This window comes from Oratosquilla oratoria, chromosome 36 (genome assembly GCF_046742065.1).
Source record: "Oratosquilla oratoria isolate Oo_2021 chromosome 36, ASM4674206v1, whole genome shotgun sequence".
NCBI classification, from domain to species: Eukaryota; Metazoa; Arthropoda; class Malacostraca; order Stomatopoda; family Squillidae; genus Oratosquilla; species Oratosquilla oratoria.
The window spans coordinates 48197202-48220271 of record NC_134812.1 but is presented as its reverse complement, the minus strand read 5'-3'; the positions used below and the strand labels follow the sequence as shown (position 1 = coordinate 48220271).

The 23070-nt window shown below is 35.0% G+C and overlaps 1 protein-coding gene across 1 annotated transcript in view; it reads left to right on the top strand.

Moving 5' to 3' along the window:
* Window positions 1-22616, top strand: part of LOC143018994 (large neutral amino acids transporter small subunit 2-like) — a 107172-nt gene extending 84556 nt beyond the window's left edge. Inside the window, exons 3-4 of the mRNA XM_076174700.1 lie at window positions 22133-22310; window positions 22411-22616. Coding sequence (XP_076030815.1) covers window positions 22133-22310; window positions 22411-22493 — 261 coding nt within the window. The 3' untranslated portion in view covers window positions 22494-22616. The remainder of the gene's footprint in view (window positions 1-22132; window positions 22311-22410) is intronic.
* The last annotated feature ends 454 nt before the right edge of the window (window positions 22617-23070 follow it).

Below are 23070 nucleotides of genomic sequence, written 5' to 3'. Positions count from 1 at the left end.
AAAAAAAAAAAAAAAAAGGCTGTAGATAACCACGTCCCAAGAACATGGCACTGCAAAGTTGCTATGCACATTTACCCAGTTGTATTATACAGGAAAGGAGCTATGCTTGTATTTACCTAATTGTATTATACGGGAAGAGAGCTATGCTCATGGTGACCCGTCTTTGTATCTCTCAGCATCAAGCTTTTTCTTAAGATCTTGTATAGTGATTGCACACACTGTTTCATTGTCTAATTTATTCCATGTATCTATCACTGTGTGGGAAGCTGTTCCTTGTTAAATTTCTTCTGTAACCATCTTTTTTTAGTTTCTTTTCATGTCCTCTTGTTTTACCGTTGTCTCATTAACAAGTCATCCCTATCTAAAACTTCCATTCCTTTCATTATTCTGTAGGTAGTCAGCAGGTCACCTCTTTCTCTTCTCTCTTCCAAAGTTGATAGTTCTAATTTGGACAGTCTTTGCTCATATGTTAGTTCGGAAAGAGTTGGTGCTAGTTTGGTTGTTGCTCTTTGTAACCTTTCTAGTTTTTTAATGTTCTTTTTGGTACTGGGTGTCCAGAGTGCTGCTGCGTACTCGAGTTTTGGTCTTATTAGTGTAGTTAGGATTTTCTTTATCATTTCTTTGTCCAAATAGGCAAACGCCACTTTGATCTCAATAAATTGTAGGTTTCTCCAAATATTTTGTTAATATGCTCATTTGGTGTCATGTCCTTGCCAATCATCACTCCTAGATCTCTCTCCGAGTTTACTATTTTCACCTTTTCTTCACCAGTTTTGTAATCTTTTGATATTCTGTTTTTACTCTTTCCAAACTCCATTATACTACATTTCTTTATATTGAATTTTACTTCCCACTTTTGGGTCCTATTCCAGATTTTGTCCAAATCTTGTTGCAATGAGTTGCAGTCTTCCTCCAATTTTACCTTCTTTAGTATCTTTGCATCATCTGCAAAGAAATTCATATAACACTCTACACCTTCATCCATGTCATTAATGTATATGGCAAACATGATCGGGGCCAGTACTGATCCCTGCAGGACACCACTTTTCATTTCTTCCCAGTTTGAGAATTTTTCTCTAATTACAACTCTCATTTTCTTCCCAATCAGGAAGTCTTTCATCCATTCCAATAATTTTCCTCTAATGCCACCTTTTGACTGATCTTCTTTATAAGTTTTTTATGTGGTACCTTGTCGAATCCCTTTTGTAGGTCAAGAAAGGCACAGTCTGCCCACCCATCTCTTTCTTGTATTATGTCTGTTAATCTTGAGTAGAAGCAGATCAGATTTGTTGTACATGATTTCCCTTGTCTGAATCCAAATTGATTTGGATTTAGTATAGATTTTTCTTCCAGGTGCTTTACCCATCTATTTTTGACAATTCTTTCACAAATTTTTGCTACTGATACCGGTCTGTAATTAGATGGGTCTTGTTTATTACCTCTCTTATAGATTGGTAAAATGTTTGCCTTTTTCCAGTCCAGTGGCACTTTTCCTTCTTTAAGTGATACTTTAATTATAATGTATATTTTGTCAGTTAATTCTTCCATACATTCTTTCAGTATCCAGTTTGCAATTCCGTCTGGGCCATGTGATTTTCTAACATCAAGGGTTTTAATTTGGTTGCTGATTTCCTTTTGTGTTACAATTATTTCTTTCATTGCGGGGGATAATTCTCTCTCGAGTTCTTCAGTGAGGTGAACCTTCTAATGTGAACACTGATTTGAAGTGGTTCATAATTTCTGCCATTTCTAGTTCCTCTATATATTCATTTTTGCCCTGGCACAGTTTTTCTATTTCTTGATTGTTTTTTTAATTTTCCATTTACATACCTGTAAAATAGTTTAGGTTTTTCCTTGCATTTGTCTATTATCCTTTTTACTTAGTTCCTCTTTTCATCTCTGCGTACTTTTACATATTTATTTCTCAGTTTGATGCATGTTTGCCATTTGTTTGGTTTCTTGTCTCTTTTCCATTTTTTCCCAGCTTTTGTCTCTTTTGTCCTTAGCTTCACTACAACTTTTGTTGTACCAGCTTTTTATGTATTTTCTTTCTATTTTTTGTTGTACATGTTTATAAATTTCTTTTAGTATGTTCCATTTTTCTTCCATCCCTGTTTCTTCGTTTAGGAATTTATCCCAATTTGCATTACAGAAGAATGTTTTAAGTTTCTCAAAGTTTGTTTTGTTGTACATTAGTCTTCCTATTCTGTTTATTGTTTTTGCTTTGATCCATTTGTTCTTTCAATTCAAGTTCTAATAGTACATGGTCACTCTTTCCTATTGGGGTTTTGTAATCAATTTTTTTGACAATCTCAGGCTTTGTCGTAAGTATCAAGTCCAATGTTGAGGGTTCTTCATTACCTCTATATCTAGTATTTTCTCTAATCCACTGGGTCATTGTGTACTCATCGGTCAAGTCAAGAAGGACATTACCCCAGAGTTCCTCCCCCCTTCACTGTCATCTCTTCCCAACATATTTCCTTTGAATTAAAGTCACCCATAATTACTGTATTTCCTGTCTTTCAGTATTTCGGTTAATTCATATTTTGTATCTTCTAATAATTTGGAATGATCACTTTCTGACCAGGCTTGTATTTTTGGAGGCACGTACACCACTACAAATTTTCTACTCTTCATATGTTTACTTTCTACTAATATAATCATTGATTCTACATTATTTTTTCCTTCAGTTATTTTTTTCACATTCAAATCTTTCTTGGTCAAAATTAGAACTCCTCCACCCTGTTTGTCCCTTCTATTCTTTGTCCAACAGTTGTATAAATCTTGTCCCACAGTATAGGGAGTTAGGTTATGCTTTAATTTAGTTTGCACTATTCCCATTATGTCTGGTTTTTCTAAGGCCAGGTAATTGTTTAATTCATTCATTCCTGAGATTATTCTATATTAGTATAACTTATTTTTAATTTCCTTTCTCCTCTTCTCTTTCTGTCTTCTTTGTTTCCATTTTCTTTATATACCATTTCCTTAGTCTCAGATCTGTCACTCTCAAAAAAATCTTGTTTTTTTTTTCCGTTTCAGTTCTTTTTCCATTCTTTTCATTCACTTCATTCCTAAGTTCTTTTTCTTTCTTTTTTTCTTCCTCGCTCGTTTCTTTTTTTATCCAGATATTTTTGCAATTTTCACTATTTGTTAACTTCATTGTTCTGGATAGTATATCTTCTGCACTTGTTTGAGACTTAAGTTTAACTTTCAGTGGCCTGTATTTCTTTTCTTTAGAATATCTTCCCATCCTGTGGGTTTCCTTGATTTCCCGATCCCAGCTTTGTTCATCTATTTGTAATTCTTTTAGAATTTCCTTGGCAAGCTCTTTCTCTTCCTTTTCCCTCTGATATCTAGGTATATTGTGTTTTTCTTTGATGCTGTAGATTACTATACATCTTTTTCTATCCACTGTGTCCCTAACTAGGTTCCCTTTCTCTTTGATCACCTAAATCACTGTTTCCTTGGTATTATCTTTGACTTGTTGTTCCATTATTTTCTTTAGGGATATTTTTTGACTATCCTGTTCAATTTTCCATTGTTTCTTAATTTCATGTATGTCATTTTCTTTTATTTTTTCTTCCACCTTTTCAGTCATTTCTTTCATTTGGCTTTTAATTTCTTGCTTCAAAGTCTCATTCCTTTTTGTGTCCTCGTTTTTTGGTCTTTCGTTTTCTCCCTTATGTTGCTTTAATTCCTTTTTTAATTCATCTATCTCCCTATTGTTCTCTTCATTGGCTTTCCTTAGCATCGATATTTCTTAGTACAGTCAAACCTCGGTTTTCGAACATAATCCGTTCGAGAAGGCTGTTCGAAAAGCGATTTGTTCGAAAACCGAAACAATTTTTCCCATTGTAATCAATGTAAATAATTTTAATCCGTTCCAAGTCTAAAAAACAACTTTTTCTAATTTTTTTTTTTTACTATTTTACACCATAAACTGCACTGTATACTGTTTACCATAAATAAGTGTATCCCACTTCTTTTCTTAAACTTTTCAAACCACCCTCTGCTTGCTTTAAAATCAAACCCTTCCGGAATAATGCTAGGATCTTTTTTTTATCAAATCTTCATACAATTGTCTTGCTTTGGCACAAATTGCATCTTCACTAAGAGTATCACCTGCTAACTGTTTCTCATTTACGAAAATCAGCAAAAGTTTCTCCACTTCCTCCAATACCTGTGGCCTTTGTTTGCTAAAAACACTTGATCCTTTAGCCACATCACTTGCTTTAACCTGGTCTTTATTTTTTAGGATGGTGCTTATCGTCGATTTCGCCATCCCAAACTCCTTAGCCAACGCAGACACACGAACGCCAGATTCATATTTCGCTATTAATTCTTTTTTAAATTCAATAGTTTTGCGCACTACTTTCCTCTTTTCTTCACCACTTGAACTTGCTTTCTTTGGAACCATGATTAGGGGCTAATACACGATGCAAAGATGAAAAAAAGTCAGATTTACGTAAATAAGAACGAACACGTCTGCTCGGAATGAACTTTGATCGCAAATGCGCTACGGAGGAAGCGTCCTTAGCATTCGAGTTCTCTCGGCTCGCGAGTGAGCCGCGTTCGGGTACGCTCGGCTTCTTTCGGTTTGTTCGAGAGCCGAAATTTGGTCGAGTTCTGAGACGTAAAATTCTCGAACTTTTTGGTCGAAAACCGATTTGGTCGAGAACAGAAGCGTTCGATAACCGAGGTTTGACTGTACATTATCTTGTACTCACTTTTAAGTTCTAATAATTCACTCTGTTTCTCATTGTATTCCTATACCGTGGTTCTCTGTCTATTTCTAACTCTCTATATATAATATTTCTTTCCCTTTCAAACCCCAAAAAATGGCATAAATCTAACCTTTGGTATTCCCTTGGCGTATTCTCTAGACAAGACTCTTTCTTTACTACACCAAGTGGAGTCTCAATTCTGGTTTCTTCTAGACTTCTTTTTGTTGTCTCTTTGAATCTTGGTGTATCCATTTTGATTAAAATAAAAAAATAAAAAATAAATGAAAGGTAAAAAGGAGATACAAAGACGAAACTACATTCCGATCACCACGAATACACAGCTCTACTTCTTACTTGTCTTTGTATCTTTCAGCATCAAGTTTTTTCTTAAAATCTTGAATAGTGTTTGCACACACTGTTTCTTTATCTAAATTATTCCAGGTATCCAGTACTCTATGTGGGAAGCTATTTTTTTCAGACCTCTTCTATAGTTACCCTTTTTGAGTTTCTTTTAATGTCCTCTTGTTTTTCCATTGTCCCATTTTAATGAATCGTTCCTGTCTAGGATTTCCATTCCTTTCATGATTCTATAAATAGTCAGCAGATCTCCTCTTTCTCTTCTTTGTTCTGGAGTTGGTAATTCCAATTTGGACAATCTTTGTTCGTATTTTAATTTGGAGAGAGTTGGTGCCAACTTTGTAATTGCTCTCTGCATTCTTTCTATTTTCTTTATATTCTTTTTAGTACTGGGTGTCTATAGTGTTGCTGCGTATGCCAGTTTTGGTCTTATTAACTAATTTTTTTTTAATCATTTCCTCATCCAAGTAGTCAAATACCACTTTCATTGACCTTAATAGGTTGAAGGTTTCTCCGACTATTTCATTGATATGTTTGTCCAGTGCTGTCTTTGCTGATTATTACTCCAAGGTCTCTTTCTGAGTTCACTTTTTTGACTTCTTCACCAATTTTATAATTTATTGATATTCTATTTTTATTTTTTCCAAACTCCATTATACTACACTTAATGATATTGAAGTTCACTTCCCAAGTTTGTGTCCATTTCCAGATTTTGTCCAGGTCTAACTGTAATGATTCACAATCCTCCTCTGTTCTTACTTTCTTTAGTATTTTTGCGTCATCTACAAAGAAATTCATATAACACTCTACTTCTTCATCCATGTTATTTATATATATGGCAAACATGATTGGAGCCAGTACAGAACCTTGCAGGACACCACTTATCATTTCTTCCCAATTCGAGTATTTGTCTCAAATTACTACCCTCATTTTTCTCCCAGTCAGGAAGTCTTCCTCCATTCCAATAATTCTCCTCTGATGCCACCTATTTATTCTATTTTTCTTATTAGTTTCTTGTGTGGTACCTTATCAAATGCTTTTTGTAGGTCTAGAAAGGCACAGTCTGCCCATCTATCCCTTGTATTATTTCTTTTAGTCTCAAATAGAAGCAGACCAGGTTTGTTGTACATGATCTTCCTTGTCTAAATCCAAATTGATTTGGATTCAGTGCCTTTTTTCTTCCAGATGTTTAACCCATCTACTTTTGATAACATTTTCACATATTTTTCCTACTGTGCTTGTTAGGGAGACTGGTCTATAGTTGGATCTTCCTTGTTTCCTCCTTTATATATTGGTATAATATTTGCATTTTTCCAGTCTTGTGGTACCTTTCCTTCTTTGAGCGAGTATTTAATTATATTGTATATTTTGTCCGTCAACTCTCCTAAGCATTCTTTCAGTATCCAATTTGCAATTCCATCTGGACCATGTGATTTTCTGACATCAAGGTTTTTTATTTGGTCGCTGATTTCTTTCTGTGTTAGTTATTTCCTTCATTGGGGGGGATCTCTCTCTCCCTATTCCCTTACAGTTATGTGAACTTTCAATTGTGAATACCGATTTGAAATGATTGCTCATAATTTCAACCATTTCTACTACTTCTGTATATTCATAATTTCCCTGGTGCAGCTTTTCCATTTCTTGTTTGTTTTTTAGTTTACCATTTACATACCTGTAAAATAGTTTACTAAGGTCTTTCTGGTCTCCTTTTTTATGAAGCAAAATCACTATAGCATTGCACCATGCATCAAGAACGCTTTCATGATGTAAGCACTGGGTGTACAACTCAGCTAATTTAATATGAACTAATTTACCTGCATCTTTATATCGACTGATTAGCTTGCTATCAAACGTATATAAAGTATTCTCCAAGATCCTTACAAATAGACTAAGTCAAGTTTTAGATGGAAACCAACCAAGAGAACAGGCAGTCTTTAGGAGCAGATATTTGACTCTAGACCATTTGTAGGTGATAAACCAACTAATCAAGAAAATGACGGAATACATCATACCTCTGTGTTTAGCTTTTGTAGATTACGAGAAGGCCTTTGACTAGGTAGAGCAAATAACAATACTAAACTTGCTATGCAAACAGGGTACAAACAAACAGATCATAAGAGTTTTAGAAATGATTTATGCGAAAGGTACCGCTATAATTTGAATACATAAAGATACAGAAAAAAACAAGATCGAGAAAGGAGTATGGCAAGGCAATACAATTTCACCCATATTATTTACAGCTTGTTTGGAAGATATTTTCAGAAGGTTGGGTTGGGAAAAGAAAGGTTTGAAGATTAATGGCAAATATTTGAACCACCTAAGATTTGTGGATGACATTATTCTTATTTCAGAAAGAGCAGAAGCCTTGCAAGATATGCTGAGTGATCTAAACAAGGAAAGTCTCAAAATAGGTTTAAACATGAATAAGAGTAAAACCAAAGTAATGTTCAACATGAAAGTTCAAAGTAAAGAAATTGTAATTGATGAGTCTTGAAGTTGAAGAGTACAATTATTTAGGCCATATGGTGAAGGTGACAAAAGATCATGATAATGAAATAAAATGATTCATTACATTTGGTTGGAAAGTGTTTGGTAAGTATAATAAAATCCTGAGAGGCTCTCTACCTGTATGTTTGAAATGTAAAGTTTACAATCAGTGCATTCTACCCGTAATAATCTACGGGTGTGAGACTTGGAAGCTGACGAGGGTGATGGAAACAAAGCTAAGGACTGCACAGAAGAGAAGGGAGAGATCAATGATGGGAATAGCACTGAGAGACCGAAAGAGAGCAAGTTGGGTGAGAGAGCAGACTAGAGTGGAAGATATTGTAGAGGCAGTATAAGAGAGGAAGTGGAATGGGAGAGGTAAGTGGTGGAGCAAGTGTGTTACTGAGTGGACACCACAAGATAGGAAGTGTGGAAGAGGGAGACCAGACAGAAGGTGGAGAGACGAGATTGAGAAGTTTGCAGGAGTGACATGGCAGAGGATGGCATAGTCGTGTAATTCATGGAATGCTATGAAGGAGGCCTTTGTTCAGCAGTGGACTCAGGATGGCTAATTTGATTGATTAAAGTTGTTCCTTGCATTTTTCTATTATTTCTCATTTATAATTTCTCTTTTCATCTCTGCATATTTTTACATAATCATTTTATTAGTTTGATATAGGTTTGCCATTTGCTTTTTTATCTTTTTTCCATAGGGAGTTGCTAAATATGAAGTAGGATAGGGAGGGAAAGATAGTTGCAGTGGGAAGCGCTAAGAAACTGAGTGATGAGTAAGGAAAATGGAGGAGAAATAGGGAAGGATGAAGTGAAACCAGCTGTTATGATGAGAGCAGGTAAGGCACCTGGGTTGGATGGATGCCATGCAGAATGTCTGAAGAAAGGAGGTACAGCTATGGTGGACTGGCTGGTGAGGATATTTAATGTTTGTTTAAGAGAGGGTAGAGTGCCGGAGGACTGGAGGAGTGCCTGTATAGCTCCACTTTACAAAAGAAAGGGGGACAAGTGTGAGTGTAGTAGTTACAGAGGGATCAGTTTGTTGAGTGTAGTTTGGAAGGCTTATGGGAGGGTCTTGATTGAGAGGATTAGGAGAGGAACAGAGGGATTAATTGGTGAGGAATAGTGTGGCTTTAGGACAGGTAGGGGATGTGTAGATCAGATCTTTGTGGTAAGACAGATATTTGAGAAAGCTATAGGAAAAGGTAAGGATGTTTTTTAGGCTTTTATGGATCTGAAAAAGGCTTATGACAGGGTAGACAAAGGCACTGTGGGAGGTACTGCAGATATATGGGATAGGAGGAAAGCTGTTAAGAGCAGTCAAGAGTTTTTACGAGAGTAGTAGAGCTTGTGTTAGGATTAGAAATGGAGAGAGTGAATGGTTTGAGGTAAAGGTGGGACTTCGTCAGGGGTGTGTTGTGTCGCCCTGGCTGTTCAATCTTTACATGGATGGGGTGGTGCAAGAGGTGAATGCAAGGGTAGTGGGTCAGGGGATGGAGATGATTAAAGAAAATGGAGGAAGTTAGTGACAGAGTTTGAGAAGGTGTGTGAAAGAAGGAAGCTGAAGATAAAAGAGGGCAAAAGTAAGGTGATGAGATGTACAAGGGGAGAGAGTGACAGTAGGCTGGAAGTGAGCATTAAGGGTGAGAAACTGGAGGAAGTGGATAGTTTTAGATACTAGGATGTAATGTCTTAGGACAAAATGTCACAATGGGATGTAATGACAGTGGAGGACAAAAGATCACAATGGGAAATAATGATAGTGGAGAACAAAATATCACGATAGGATGTAATGATAATGGAGGAGAAAATATCACGGTAGGTTATAATGTCAGTGAAGAACAAAATATAATTTTAGGAAGAGATACCGGACAGAATGTCAATGAAGGCCAAAATATCAAGATAGGATGTAATGACAGTGGAAGACAAAAGATCACGATGGGATGTAATTATAGTGGAGGAAAAAATATCACGGTAGGATATAATGTCACTGGAGGACAAAATATAATTTTAGAAAGGGATGCCGGACATAATGTCACTGAACGACGGGAGGCCGGCGTGAATCACGGTGACGTAGGGGGACAAAATGTACAAAATAGATCGGATGACCGTAATCGACCAGATGTCCGTGATGGGGGAAATGTTAATTTTGATAGGAGAAATGTTAATGAGGCATTGAATGTCAATGAAGGACCAAATAATAATAATATAGAGCAAGGCATAAATAAAAAACAAAATTATAATATAAGACATGATATTGAAACTCAAAATGTGTCAAAAAGAAATAATCAGGAGTTTCTTAAAACTATGTACTTTAATGCTCGTAGTATTAGGAACAAATTTCAAGAAATACAGGCGTATGTCAAAAGCGAAAATCTCGATATGATAGGAATAACTGAGACATGGTTAAATGGTACAGAGTTCGAAGCTGAATTTAATATTGCGGGATTTAAACACTTTCATCAGGATAGAAACCACAAGAAAGGTGGGGGTGTTCTATTGTACGTTAAAAACAATGTTCATGCTTGTGTTTTAGAGAAAGTGAAACAGGATGCATATGACAGTTTGTGGGTTGAGTTAACCCAAACAAATGGACAAAAAATGAATATAGGTGTAATATATAGGCCAAAGACATTATCATTAGCAGACGACAAACTGTTATTTCAAGAACTGTCTAGTTTCTGCAACCGGGATTTATTGATAATGGGTGATTTCAATTTTACTGACATTGATTGGATGACCCTTGAACATGGCCATATAGGTAGTCGCTTGATTGATTTTCTTGGTGACAATTACTTAATTCAGCATGTAAAAGAGCCCACAAGATATGGAAACATACTCGATTTATTGATCACTAGCCGCGAAAGCATGGCAACTGATGTAGAAGTCGGTGAATCTGTTGCAAATAGCGATCACAACTTAGTCAGATTCAAACTCCTAAACAATTTTAGAATAGATACTTGTGCTTCTAAAATACCCGATTTCAGTAAAGCTCAGTTCATAGAACTACGTCAGGAGCTTCAGCTTACAGATTGGGAGGAAAAATTAAACGAAAGGCCTGTAGATCAGATGTGGGAAATATTTCAAAATACGCTCACTAAGATGATTCAAACTTACATTCCTTTTAAGGACAGACGTCCCCCAAATCAGGCTCGCCCAAAGTGGCTCGACAAAGAAACTGAAAAAAGTATTGCTAAAAAGAGACAGGCTTATAAGAAATATAAGTGCTCGGGTGCATCTAATGACTATGAAAGTTATGTATCAATACAGAGAGATTTAAAAAAGACAATAAGAAAAAGAAAACGACAATACGAAATGAACATCGCTGAGAAATCCAAAGAGAATCCCAAAGAATTCTATAGTTACATTAGAGATAAAAAGGTTGTTAGGAATCACATTGGTCCACTATTATCTGCTGACGGTCAACTTGAATATTCAAATGAAGGAATGTGTAATCTCTTAAACAATTATTTTAGCTCGGTATTCGTAAACGAAACACCTCAAAGTGAATTCCAAACTGAAACCTGTGAAAAGTCTGGGGTAAACTTACTCACTACGGTAAATATAACAAAAGAAAATTAAAAGGTGTATAGACAAACTCAAAGTTAACAAAACACCAGGGCCTGACGGTTGGCATCCAAGAATCTTAAAGGAAATGAAAAATGAGATTGTTGTTCCATTAGGTTTTTTTTTTTTTTTTTTTTTTTTTTTTTTTTTTTTTTTTTTTTTTTTTTTTTTTTTTTTTTTTTTTTTATTTTTTTTATTTTTTTTTTTTTTTTGCATCCGACCTAGATATGGATCAAAAGGTCTCCTGTCGTGCAAATGTGACAGGAAAGGGAGGAGTGGGGGTAGAGGTAGAGGTAGAATGTAGATTAAGAGAAGCGAGTAAATTCCTTGGTGGATTAAAAAGTGTAATGAGAAATAGACATCTGGGAATGGATGCTAAGAGGAGGTTATATGAAGGAGTGATTGTGCCAACAGCAATGTACGGGGCAGAAACATGGAACATGAAAGAGGAAGAGAGGAGGAGTTTGAATGTGTTTGAGATGAAATGTCTGAGAAGTATGATAGGGGTTACTAGGCTAGATAGAGTGAGAAATGAGGAGGTGAGGAGGAGAACAGGGGTGGAAAGGGAGCTGGGAGATAGGGTTGATGAAAGAGTATTAGGATTGTTTGTACACATGGAAAGAATGAGTGAAGAAAGATTAGTAAAAGAAGTGTGGAAGGAGTGAATATGAGGGGACGTCCTAGGATGAGATGGATGGATGGGGTGAAAGGGGCTTTACAAAAGAGAGGAATATCTGTAGAAGGAGGACAGGAGAGGACAGAAGATAGGGGTGAATAGAGAAGGGTTGTGTATATATGAGGCTGTGATGCATGAGAGGGAGTGGGTGGGGGATGGGGAGTGAGGAAGTATGTATGAGAAAAAATTTGACGCAGCCCGAAGGGATTTCTCCCCGTCTTCTCCTTTTCTGCATGAGGGGATGGAGAGGGGGTGTTGCCGAATTTATGAAGCGGCCTTGCTGTGGATGTGCTGTGTCTTGCGACACTGCTTCTGACCCAGGGCAGTGGACAGGATGCAGGGATGACCTGTCATCCAGGAGGTGCTAAGATAGGGAGGGAGGGAGGAGGGTGGAGGGGAGTGGAATATATGGGAAATGAAATGGGTGGGAATGATTTCTATGCCTTTTTCTTTTTGGCTACCCCCCTTGTAAGGGGGAAAAAGCCTTTGGTATATGTACATATGTACCATCTTTTCCAAGCTTTGTCTCTTTTATCCTTAGCCTCACTACATTTTTTGTTGTACCAGCTTTTTATGTATACGCTTTCTTGCTTTTGTTTTGGTACATATTTGTTCACTCCCTCATTATAAATTTCTTTTAGTATATTCCATTTCTCTTCCATCTTTGTTTCTTCATTTAGGAATTTTTCCCAGTTTGCATTACAAAAGAATTTTTTGAGTTTCTCAAAATTCTATTTGTTGTACATTAGTCTTCCTTTTCAATGTTTCTCATTTCTTCTTAAGTCCATTTGCTCTTTTAGTTTGAATTCTATTAGTACGTGGTCACTCTTTCCTATTGGAGTTTTGTAATCAATTCTGTCCACAATTTCAGGTTCTGATATAAGTATTAAATCCCATCTCGATAGTTCCTCATTGTTTCTGTATCTGGTATTTTCTTTTATCCACTGAGTCATTGTGTATTCAGTGTCATATCAAGTAGTATGTTGCCCCAGAGGTCTTCTCCACCCTTCACTGTCATTTCTTCTCAACATATTTCTTTTGAATTAAAATCACCCATAAATGCTATATTTCCTCTTTCTTTCAGTATATTAGTTAGTTCATATTTTGTATCTTCCAACAGTTTGGAATGATTGCTTTCTGTCCAGGATTGTGTTTTGGGGGCACATACACTACTTCAAATTTTCTACTTTATTAGAAATTACGTAAAAGGTGACGCCGTATTGAACTCATTTATTGAACTCTGGAGGTTTAATTTCATTAAAATAATAAATTATGTATATTTAAATTATTGGATAGAATCTGAATAATTGATCATTTTAATGATCAATTGGTACTGATAATTTGTAGTCTATTTAAAAATTTAAATATTTGAAATAAATACCGAAAATTCTGGTCGGTGAAAAAGTAAACAATGATCAAGTAAAATATAGCTATTGCTTACTGCTAGCTGATAGCTTTGGTTTCAAATCTGATTCTGTGAAATTAAGACGCTGAGAATTTGTGTCGACTAAAAGTAAATAATATAAAATTACTGTAAATCAATTTCGGAGGAACATTTACTCCCAACTGTAAAGAGAAACCTCTCTTTAAAAACAAAAGAGGATTATATCACAATTTAAAATAACAGTTGGATAGACTCAATAAGGCAAAAGAGAGTAAGTACATACTCGGCCGAGTTAAAACCAGTCTCTCGAAGTCTTCGCCTTTTCAATAAATTACATCTAAATATCTAGAAGAAGGTAAGATTGAACTTTCTCATTTTGAATTAATCTAACTAAAGTAAGAAATTGTTTGGATGAGGAAAACAGATCCTTTTCCAATATATTTAAAGAGAGGTCTATTATAATCAAGACTCGGCTTAATCTATCTAATTCACCATAGCCAATAATTTACCTCCGTGAATTGATTCAGTATTTGAGCCTGAAAGTGGGCCTGTTTGTTTATAGTAAAAAAGTAATTGTTGATTTACTTAGCCGATTATTATTAAAAGGCTTAACATATTCGTGAGTAAATTAAGTTGCTTTATATAATAGCTTCAGGAGTTCAATTAAATGAGTTGGTCAAGTTCACCTAGTATATACTAGGGCCTATTTGTTCTTAGTTGAAACCTTGTGTCCAGGTTGAAGTTTGTTTATTTGAATTATGGCCTATGTTTAGTGAAATAGAATTAATTTATTTATAGGCTAGTACAACCTGAATATTTTTTTGTACTTTGTATAAATACAGTCTAATCATGACTAGTGATAATGATAATGATAACCTTGATGAAGCTGGATTTGAGACTGCATTGGCTAAATTGAAACGAAAGGGGTATACTTAAAAGAAAAGTTACTCAGATTCTTAATAAATTAAAGGATTCACTCAATAAAAAAACATTAAGCATTCGTTTCTGTAGTAAACAATTAGATGTTATTGATCAAGCTATGAGTGACATTAAAGTTAAAGATGAACAAATTTTAGATCTTTTAAAGGAAAATGAAGTAGATGTTAAGAAATTTGACACATTTACTAGTGAAGTAGATAAGCAAGTAGGCTATCATATGGAAATAGATGAAAGTCTATCAGAATTTCAGGATTTTGCAATGGCAGGGAATAAATCCAATAATCACTCTGCAAGCTCTATAGATGCTGATAGATTTGTTGAAACACTCAATAGGCTAGACCATTTTGATACTAAACTGCCTCCCTTATCATGTGGTGTTTTTGATGGAACAGAAAAGGATAAATTTGCCTTTCACTTCTTTCTGCAATCAGTTTAATAATGTCATAGGTAATAAGGAGAGTATGTCCCAGGCAGTGAAGCTTAGTTATTTACATAGTTATCTTAGGGGTTATGCTTTGAAAATCATTAGCCATTTGTCTATCATAAATGAAAATTATGATGCTGCACTAGAATTATTGAAGGATGAATTTCTGGATGTACCCCTTATAGTGGATGAAACTTTCAGAAGGATTCTAAGCGCAACAGTTCCTCAAGGATATGGCAAGGAGTTTTTTACATTAAAGTCATTCATCACTGAAATAAGAGCATACGTTTTTTAATCAAAGTCTAATTATGATTATGATTTTACAGTGAAAGATTCTCCTGGAAATTTACTATTGAGTCATATTCTCTTTAATAAGTTGCCTACAGCATTCAAAAGGGAACTGGTTCATAAATATAATACCAACTATCCTACCTTGACTGAAATCTTTGAGTCATATAATGACATTATTAAGACTCTAATTAAGACCTGTAAAACTATTTTGCCTAAATCTGATAAAATCGATAAGGCCAAAGAAAATTCAAAAAATGCACCCAAAGAAAATAAAAAGTTCTCTTCAAAATTTTAAGACCAGTCAAAATAAGGTTGTTCCCTCTAAAAACCTTATTTGTAAATTGTGCAGCGTATCAGGTCACTCTTTGGGACAGTGTGAAAAATATTCTACTCTTAAGGATAAGACAGAGAGAGAGTACAGGAGTTAGGTCTCTGTGCACGTTGTGCTGGATCTGGTCATAAAGAAGATGAATGCTTTGGCAAGCAAAATAAATTAAAATATGGTTGTAAACACTGTAATTCTCATGACCATATAGCACCCCTTTGTCCTGAATTTAAAGGGCCTAATACTAATAGTAATCATCTTTGTTTAACATCTCAACAAAAATCTGAAAATTATTACATTTCCCCTACTGTAACTTTGGAATTTATTTGTCGTAAACAGAGTAAGATCAGATGTCTAATTGATACAGGGAGTCAGCGATCCTACATATCAGCAAGAGTTGCTAAAGAGCTGTGTACGGATTTAGACTCATTGAATATGATAGACTTCAATATAAAAACATTCATTGGAGCTGAAGTTAAGAGCTGGCAAACCTTAATAGGTGTTAAAATGAATAAGATAATTCAAATGCCATTTCTTAATGACCCTTCACTCAACATAAGTTTTGTTGTACCGGGTATGAATGAAGCCCTAAAAAATATAAAAGATCAAGGCTTTGAATTGGCTGATGAAGCCTTTGGATTAAATCAGGATGATGAATTAATAGAGGTGGATGCATTGATAGGAGTAGACTTGCTTCAATTCCTTCCAGAATGTTCATTTACCCCATGCTTGCAAGGGAGCTGCATGATAATTGGAAATAAAGTAATTCCTATTGGTAATGTCAATCATTTCTTGACTAGGAAACAGGCTTCTCAAATTAGTAAAAAAACGGCAAGTAATGAAGTTCAAAATTATCAATGTCAGAAGTCTTCTAAAGTTTGACACCTCAATTAATCTGATACTTAATCCAATTAAATCTTATTTTAATCCTCTAGAAAACATTCCAAGTGATTCAGGTATTGAAAATGGGATAGAATATCTCTTTAGCTTGGAATCTATTGGAAATAGTAAGAATGAAATTTATAGTTCAGAGGATCAAGAACAAATTGCTAGATTTAATGAAGCTATTCAGTTTAAAGATGGCCATTACCAGGTTAAGCTTCCTTGGCATTCGGAAAAAATAGAACTGGTCCCTTCTAATTTTCAGGTTGCCAGAAAAGTTTTAGGGAGTCTCAAAAAATCTTAGTCAAATCTTTATGAAAAGTATGAAGAGGTCTTTGATAAGCAGCTTCAGGATGGAATCATAGAGCAGATTGAAATAGACTTCTCTGATGAAAAGGTGAATAATCACACTTGGATTCCACATAGGCCAGTCATTAAGATGGAAGAGCAGGTCTCAACTAAGATTAGACCAGTTTTCAATTGTTCACTAAAAACTGATAAGAATCTATCTTCTTTGAATGAGGCTGCATATACTGGAGTTGATCTAATGGAGTCCTTCCTTAGACTGTTATTTTGCTTTAGAACTAATGATATAATCTTGCTGAGTGACATCAAGCAGGCCTTCCTGTCAATTAGGCTCAGCCAAGAGTTTGACAAGAACCGTTTTTGTTTCCTTTGGGAAAGGGATAAATTGACTGCTTATATAGAACTAGTATTTGGATTTGTATCATCACTCTTCATTCTACATTATGTAATGAAGAAACATGCCAGTAAATTTCCTCTTGACAAATGCACTAACATTCTTTCCAGTCAATTCTATGTTGATAATTTAATATTCACAGGTAATAATTTTAAGGAAATGACTGACCTTTATCGGCTTTGCTATGAAAGAATGGCTCTTGGTGGTTTTATTTTAAGATCTTGGAATTCAAATTCACTAGAACTGAGACAACTGATAGAAAGGGATGGCAAATTGGTTGAACACTCAAATGAGACAGAGAAAATTCTAGGTTACAGATTTAATCCTAATATAGATGAGATGCAGCATGCGGCTGTTGAATTTCACTCTGTCAGTACTAAAAGACAATTGTTATCCGAGACTTCAAGTTTATTCGATCCACTGGGGTTAGTCTTACCCATTAGTAGCAAAGGAAAGTTATTGATGAGGAAGGTGTGGCAACACAAATTAGGATGGGATGAAAAATTGCCTGAGGACATAATAAATGAGTGGAATAATATCAAACCAGACTTTGAGAAAGCTAATCAGGTCTCGTTTAATAGGCAGGCATTAAATGAGAATGAAGAGTATGGACTTAATATTTTTAGTGACAGCTCACAAAATTGCTTTGGGTTTGTTGCTTATGGTACCAGTAAGGAAAGTAGTTCCCTCTTATTTGCTAAAGCAAAAGTGGCTCCTGCTAACAAGGAAAAAGAACATAGTATCCCAGTCTTGGAGCTACTTGGAGTGATTCTTGCTTTAAAGTGCATCTCCACTATTTTGAATGCCTATTCCAACATAAGATTCAACTATATTAATATTGCTGTTGATGCACAAGTTGTGCTCAACTGGTTAATAACCAGACAGACTAAACTAAAATCTAAGTTTGTCAGAAATAGAATAGGTGAGATGGATAGTAAACTACAACAGCTTGAAAGGGATTATAACATTCCCATTAGTTTTAATTATGTCAAAACTGAAAATAATCCTGCTGATCTCTTAACTAGAGGCTTAACCTACAACAAATTCATAGATAATTTTGAATTTTGGCTCAAGGCACCAGATTGGATGAAATATGATTTAAATACCTGGCCTAAATGCCCATTGTTGAGTGTGGGTTTTAATCTGATAAATCAAAATATCAATACTCACAATACCATGCAAGGAAAGGAAGTTGAAATCAAACCTATTTTTGACATTAATAAGTTTTCAAACTACAATAAAGTTATGAAAATCACTGAGTATCTCCTCAAGTGGATTTGTATGAAGAGTGGTGAAAACTCTCATGAGAAGGCATTGGATTATTGGATCATGATAAATCAGTCAGTCAGTTTTGCTAAAGAAATTAGCTTCCTTAAACAAGTGGATACACTCATGTCAAGTAACTTTAAAGATTCAGAAGTGCCTTCCTTAGTATTGAATTTAAACTTGTTTCTTGATGAAAAGGGCATCCTGAGATCACGAGGAAGGATTTCCAAATCGCTTTATTTTGATTATAATGTGCACAATCCTGTACTTTTGGGAAAAGATCACCATTTCATTGTACTTTTTACCAGATTTTGTCATGCTCGGGTACAACACATGGGAGTCAGTACTACCTTAAATTTCCTAAGGTCCCAAGGATTCTGGATCCCAAAGGGTAGATCTTCTGTTAAAGCTTCAATTAAGGACTGCAAAATTTGCCAGAAGTATAATGCACTTGCCTATAATTACCCTAAAGTAACCAGTATGCCTAAGCAGCACATGAATCTGATCAGACCTTTCAATCATGTGGGAGTTGATTATACAGGTCATGTGTTTTTGATAAAAGATAATACTAATGCTTTGAGTAAATATTTTATATTGATTTTCACTTGTCTTAATATCAGGGCTGTCCATTCTGAGTTGTTGCCTGACATGTCAACTAAGAATTTCATTCTGGCCTTTCAAATATTTTGTAATCAGTATACTATTCCAACTTACGTGTACAGTGATAATGCCCGATCATTTGTGAAAGGGGGAGACATATTAGAGAGAACTCTTGAGTCGAATGAATTTTTGGATGAACTCTCAAAAAACAAAATCAAACATGTAAGAATCCCAGTATATTCAGCATGGGTTGGGGCAGCATGGGAACGTCTTATCAGAACAGTAAAAACTGTCTGTATAAGGCAATTGGAAGATCTAAATCAACGTATTTTGAGTTTCTCACTGCCGTTTCAAACATAAAAAATGCCATTAATTCTAGACCTCTCACTTATAGAGCCAGTTCAGAAGAATTTGAATTTATAACTCCAAATTCATTCCTCTTAACAACATTGGTTCATTGATGTTCAAAGATGAAACTGATATTTGGGTTAATGATGAAAATCAGGAAAATCTTGAAAATGCACTTTGCAAGCAGAATGAGATGTTTGAGAAATTTAGAAGGTTGTGGTATGAAGACTATCTTCTGAGTTTAAGGGATCATGCAAAAATTCTTTACCAGAAAGAATGGTCTGACAAGATAAAGAAAGGAGATGTAGTTTTGATTAAACATCCAAATAAACCCAGACCCTTTTGGTTAATGGGAATAATATTAGAGATAATATTGGTCATGACAATAAGGTTAGGATTGTTAAAGTGAAACAAAATAATGGAGAAATTGCCTTCCATACAATAAAGAATTTGTATCCCATGGAATTAAATATCTTTTTTGGAAGTCAAAACCCATCACAACCTTCAGAGGTAGATACTGGAAACGACTCAAATCAAACAAATCCTCAAGCTCCATCTGCAAATAAGAGATCTCAAACCAAAAAGAAAGGCTGCATTAAAGCAGCGTGAACTTATGAAAAATAAACTTGATTATTTATAAATTATAAATTGGGTATTAGGTGTTGGGTAAAATGCTACACCCTGGTTCAGGGGTGAGGATACATGTGTTTAGGTGGTGGTTTAAATACTGCACCCTTAATCTAAGGGTGAGAATAAAATGTTTTATTAAAGATTGATTTGAGGCATTAAATCTTATTGATTCATTATATTTGTATTTATATTGATTTGGACACAATTAAGGTTGCATTACATTGCATTTGTTACAAATGCAATCTCTTGTCTGGAGTATATTAGAAATTATGTAAAAGGTGATGTCATATTGAATTCATTTATTGAACTCTGGAGGTTTAATTTTATTAAAATAATAAATTATGTATATTTAGATTATTGGATAAAATCTGAATAATTAATCATTTTAATGATCAATTGGTACTGATAATTTGTAGTCTATTGAAAAATTTAAATATTTGAAATAAATACCGAAAATTCTGGTCGGTGAAAAAGTAAATAATGATCGAGTAAAATATAGCTATTGCTTACTGCTAGCTGCTAGCTTTGGTTTCAAATCTGATTCTGTGAAATTAAGATGCTGAGAATTTGTCAACTAAAAGTAAATAATATAAAATTACTGTAAATCAATTTCGGAGGAACATTTACTCCCAGCTGTAAAGAGAAACCTCTCTTTAAAAACAAAAGAGGATTACATCACAATTTAGAATAACAGTTGGATAGACTCAATAAGGCAAAAGAGAGTAAGTACATACTCGGCCAAGTTAAAACCAGTCTCTCGAAAAGTCTTCGCCTTTTCAGTAAATTACATCTAAATATCTAGAAGAAGGTAAGATTGAACTTTCTCATTTTGAATTAGTCTAACTAAAGTAAGAAATTATTTGTTTGGATGAGGAAAACAGATCCTTTTCCAATAACTTTTCATGTAATTGCTTTCAACTTTATCATAATTGATTCTACATTGTTTTTTCCTTCTGTTATCTTTGTCATGTTTAAGTCTTTCCTTGTCAAAAATAATACCCACCATGTTTTTCCTTTCTATTCTTTGTCCAACAGTTGTATAGACCTTGTTCCACACTATTTGGTGGTAAAGTACTTTTTAATTTAAGTTTCAACTACATGTATTCCCATAATGTCTGGTTTTTCTAATGCCAGATAGTCATTTAATTCATTCAGTCCTGAAATCATTCCATCTATGTTGGTTTCTGATGTATGCGCACACTGAATTTCCTTGCAAAACAAATCTACAGACTTCATGCACGCATCCACAGAGGCCCCTGATGCTATCCTACAAGACATTCACAAGCCACACAGTTCCTCAACTACTTTTAGAGGTGTATGCTATGAAAAGGAGACAAGTTTCTGGCATTTATGTTCTTATATCATTAAGCACACCAGTCAGCTTGGATCTGTCATGATTGGATTACCAAAATAATCCAATTCTATTATACATGTATTTCCTCTACCTCATGTTTGTACATCTGTGTTCTGTGTTTCACATGTTAGGAAAGAAAAAACTTACTGTGAAAGCCCACAAACAGTATCTTGCCCACAAGTACAAACAAACACCTGCATATGATTTTTCTTTTACTAAAATTTACTTCCCAGCTTACATTCAAATTACATCCTCTCATTTCAAATTACCATTAAATAAAAACACAACAGTCTTTCTGTCCATCTTCACTGCTAGATCTTCAACAATGTTTCCCACTTCTTTAGTATATTGAATTGATGCTAGTGAACCCCTCTTCCTTTTTATATCTTTCAAGGTAAGATATATATATACACAGCTCTTTAAATGTACTCATTGGTAAAAATATCTTTTGCAAAACTATTTTTTCATTTTCCTACAAATTACTCTTCCTTTCTGCAGTAATGGAGTGACATATCACTTTCCTTGTCTGCTTTAGTTCCTGGGTGTTCCTTGTCTTCTTTGGTTAAAATGACTCATTTCTAGTTTCTCTTTCACTCATATCACCTATCAATCCTACTCTAGCTAAGGTTAGTCTTCATTTTTCTTCTACTGCACTTCAATCAGTCACACCTCACCAGTCACACCTCACCATTCACCTCACATACACACTGCCCTGCACGCCAGCCAACACCCCATTTGCCCTCTAGACTGTGCTGGGGGTGCCAATTGTACACCAGACCTGCACCACATTCATAACACACTCTCCCACAAATGCCAGTCTCGCAAAAGTGAGTCCTCTGATCTAGATGATGTCACTGTCCTCATGGTGATAATAGCTTTAGAGAGCTTTTTCAATGAGTTTACTTGTTCTTGAGTGACATAGCCTATGTAAATGTGCAGTTTGGTTGGTCCAAGAATTTGCACTGAATGTCTTCTTTACTGGAGCATAGGATGTAACATGACACTGGTCTAAAAGTAGTATAGGTATTGAAATGATTGACTGCACCATTATCTCAGATCTAATAATTAATGACGTTGTCCCAACAAATATATATGATGACATTTTAAATGTTTATCAACATTCTACTTTGTTAAACTAATTTTTATATTATTATTTCCTTCTCCAGGTCTGGATCGGTTTTCCTATCTTGTTCTTTGTGATATGCTTGTTCCTGGTATTGTTCCCTGTCTATTCCAATCCAGTTGAACTTGGTATTGCAATTGCCATCATCTTGACGGGGGTTCCTGTATATTACATTGGGATTTATTGGCAAAATAAACCGAAGACTGTGCTAAGTTTGATAGGTAAGTTTTCCATCTTATTATGAGTATAATGACTTATGCTCAGCATATTTCATCTGAGGGTATTGTGTGTTCATACTAATAATTTCTAACTTGGCTTCAGATAATATGACATATGGATGTCAGTTGCTATGTTTTGGATTACCTGAAGAAATGGAGGACAGAGCAGTATCCTTACATCACTGAAGCAGACTGTCTTATTTGCAAGTTATTGCCATCTTGCCCAATATGCATTAGTTATGAAATCTTGGTTTCAGTCTCACAACTTTATAGTCTTTTACTAAAATAAATAAGTATTTTGGAATTATATGGTGTTTATGAATGCTACCCCATAAATTGAGTCTTTTGAACACTAAGAATTCATACACATACACAAGAAGCAATAAAACAAAAAAGAAGCTTACAAACAAGCTTCCTTGCAGGGAGGAAGAAAGCAGTTTTGAAAGAGGTGTAGTAGATAAATGCAAAGGTGAACCAAAACTCTTTTACAGGTCTATAAATGGTAAATTGGGACACAGGGAAGAAATTACCAAGTTAATAATAGATTGTGATGTCTTTGAAGAGGCTTCAGCTCAGGCAGAAATAATGAATGAAGGTTTCCAATTGGTCTCTATAAAAGTGCAATTTTTGGGGGAAAAATGAGGGGGAACAGAAAACCAGGTTTAGCAGGTATATATGTACAAGTGAGGGAAGTGCTCAATCTCCTGTGATCATTGGATGTGACAAGAGCATCAGGACCTGACGGGATCTTAAACTGGATACT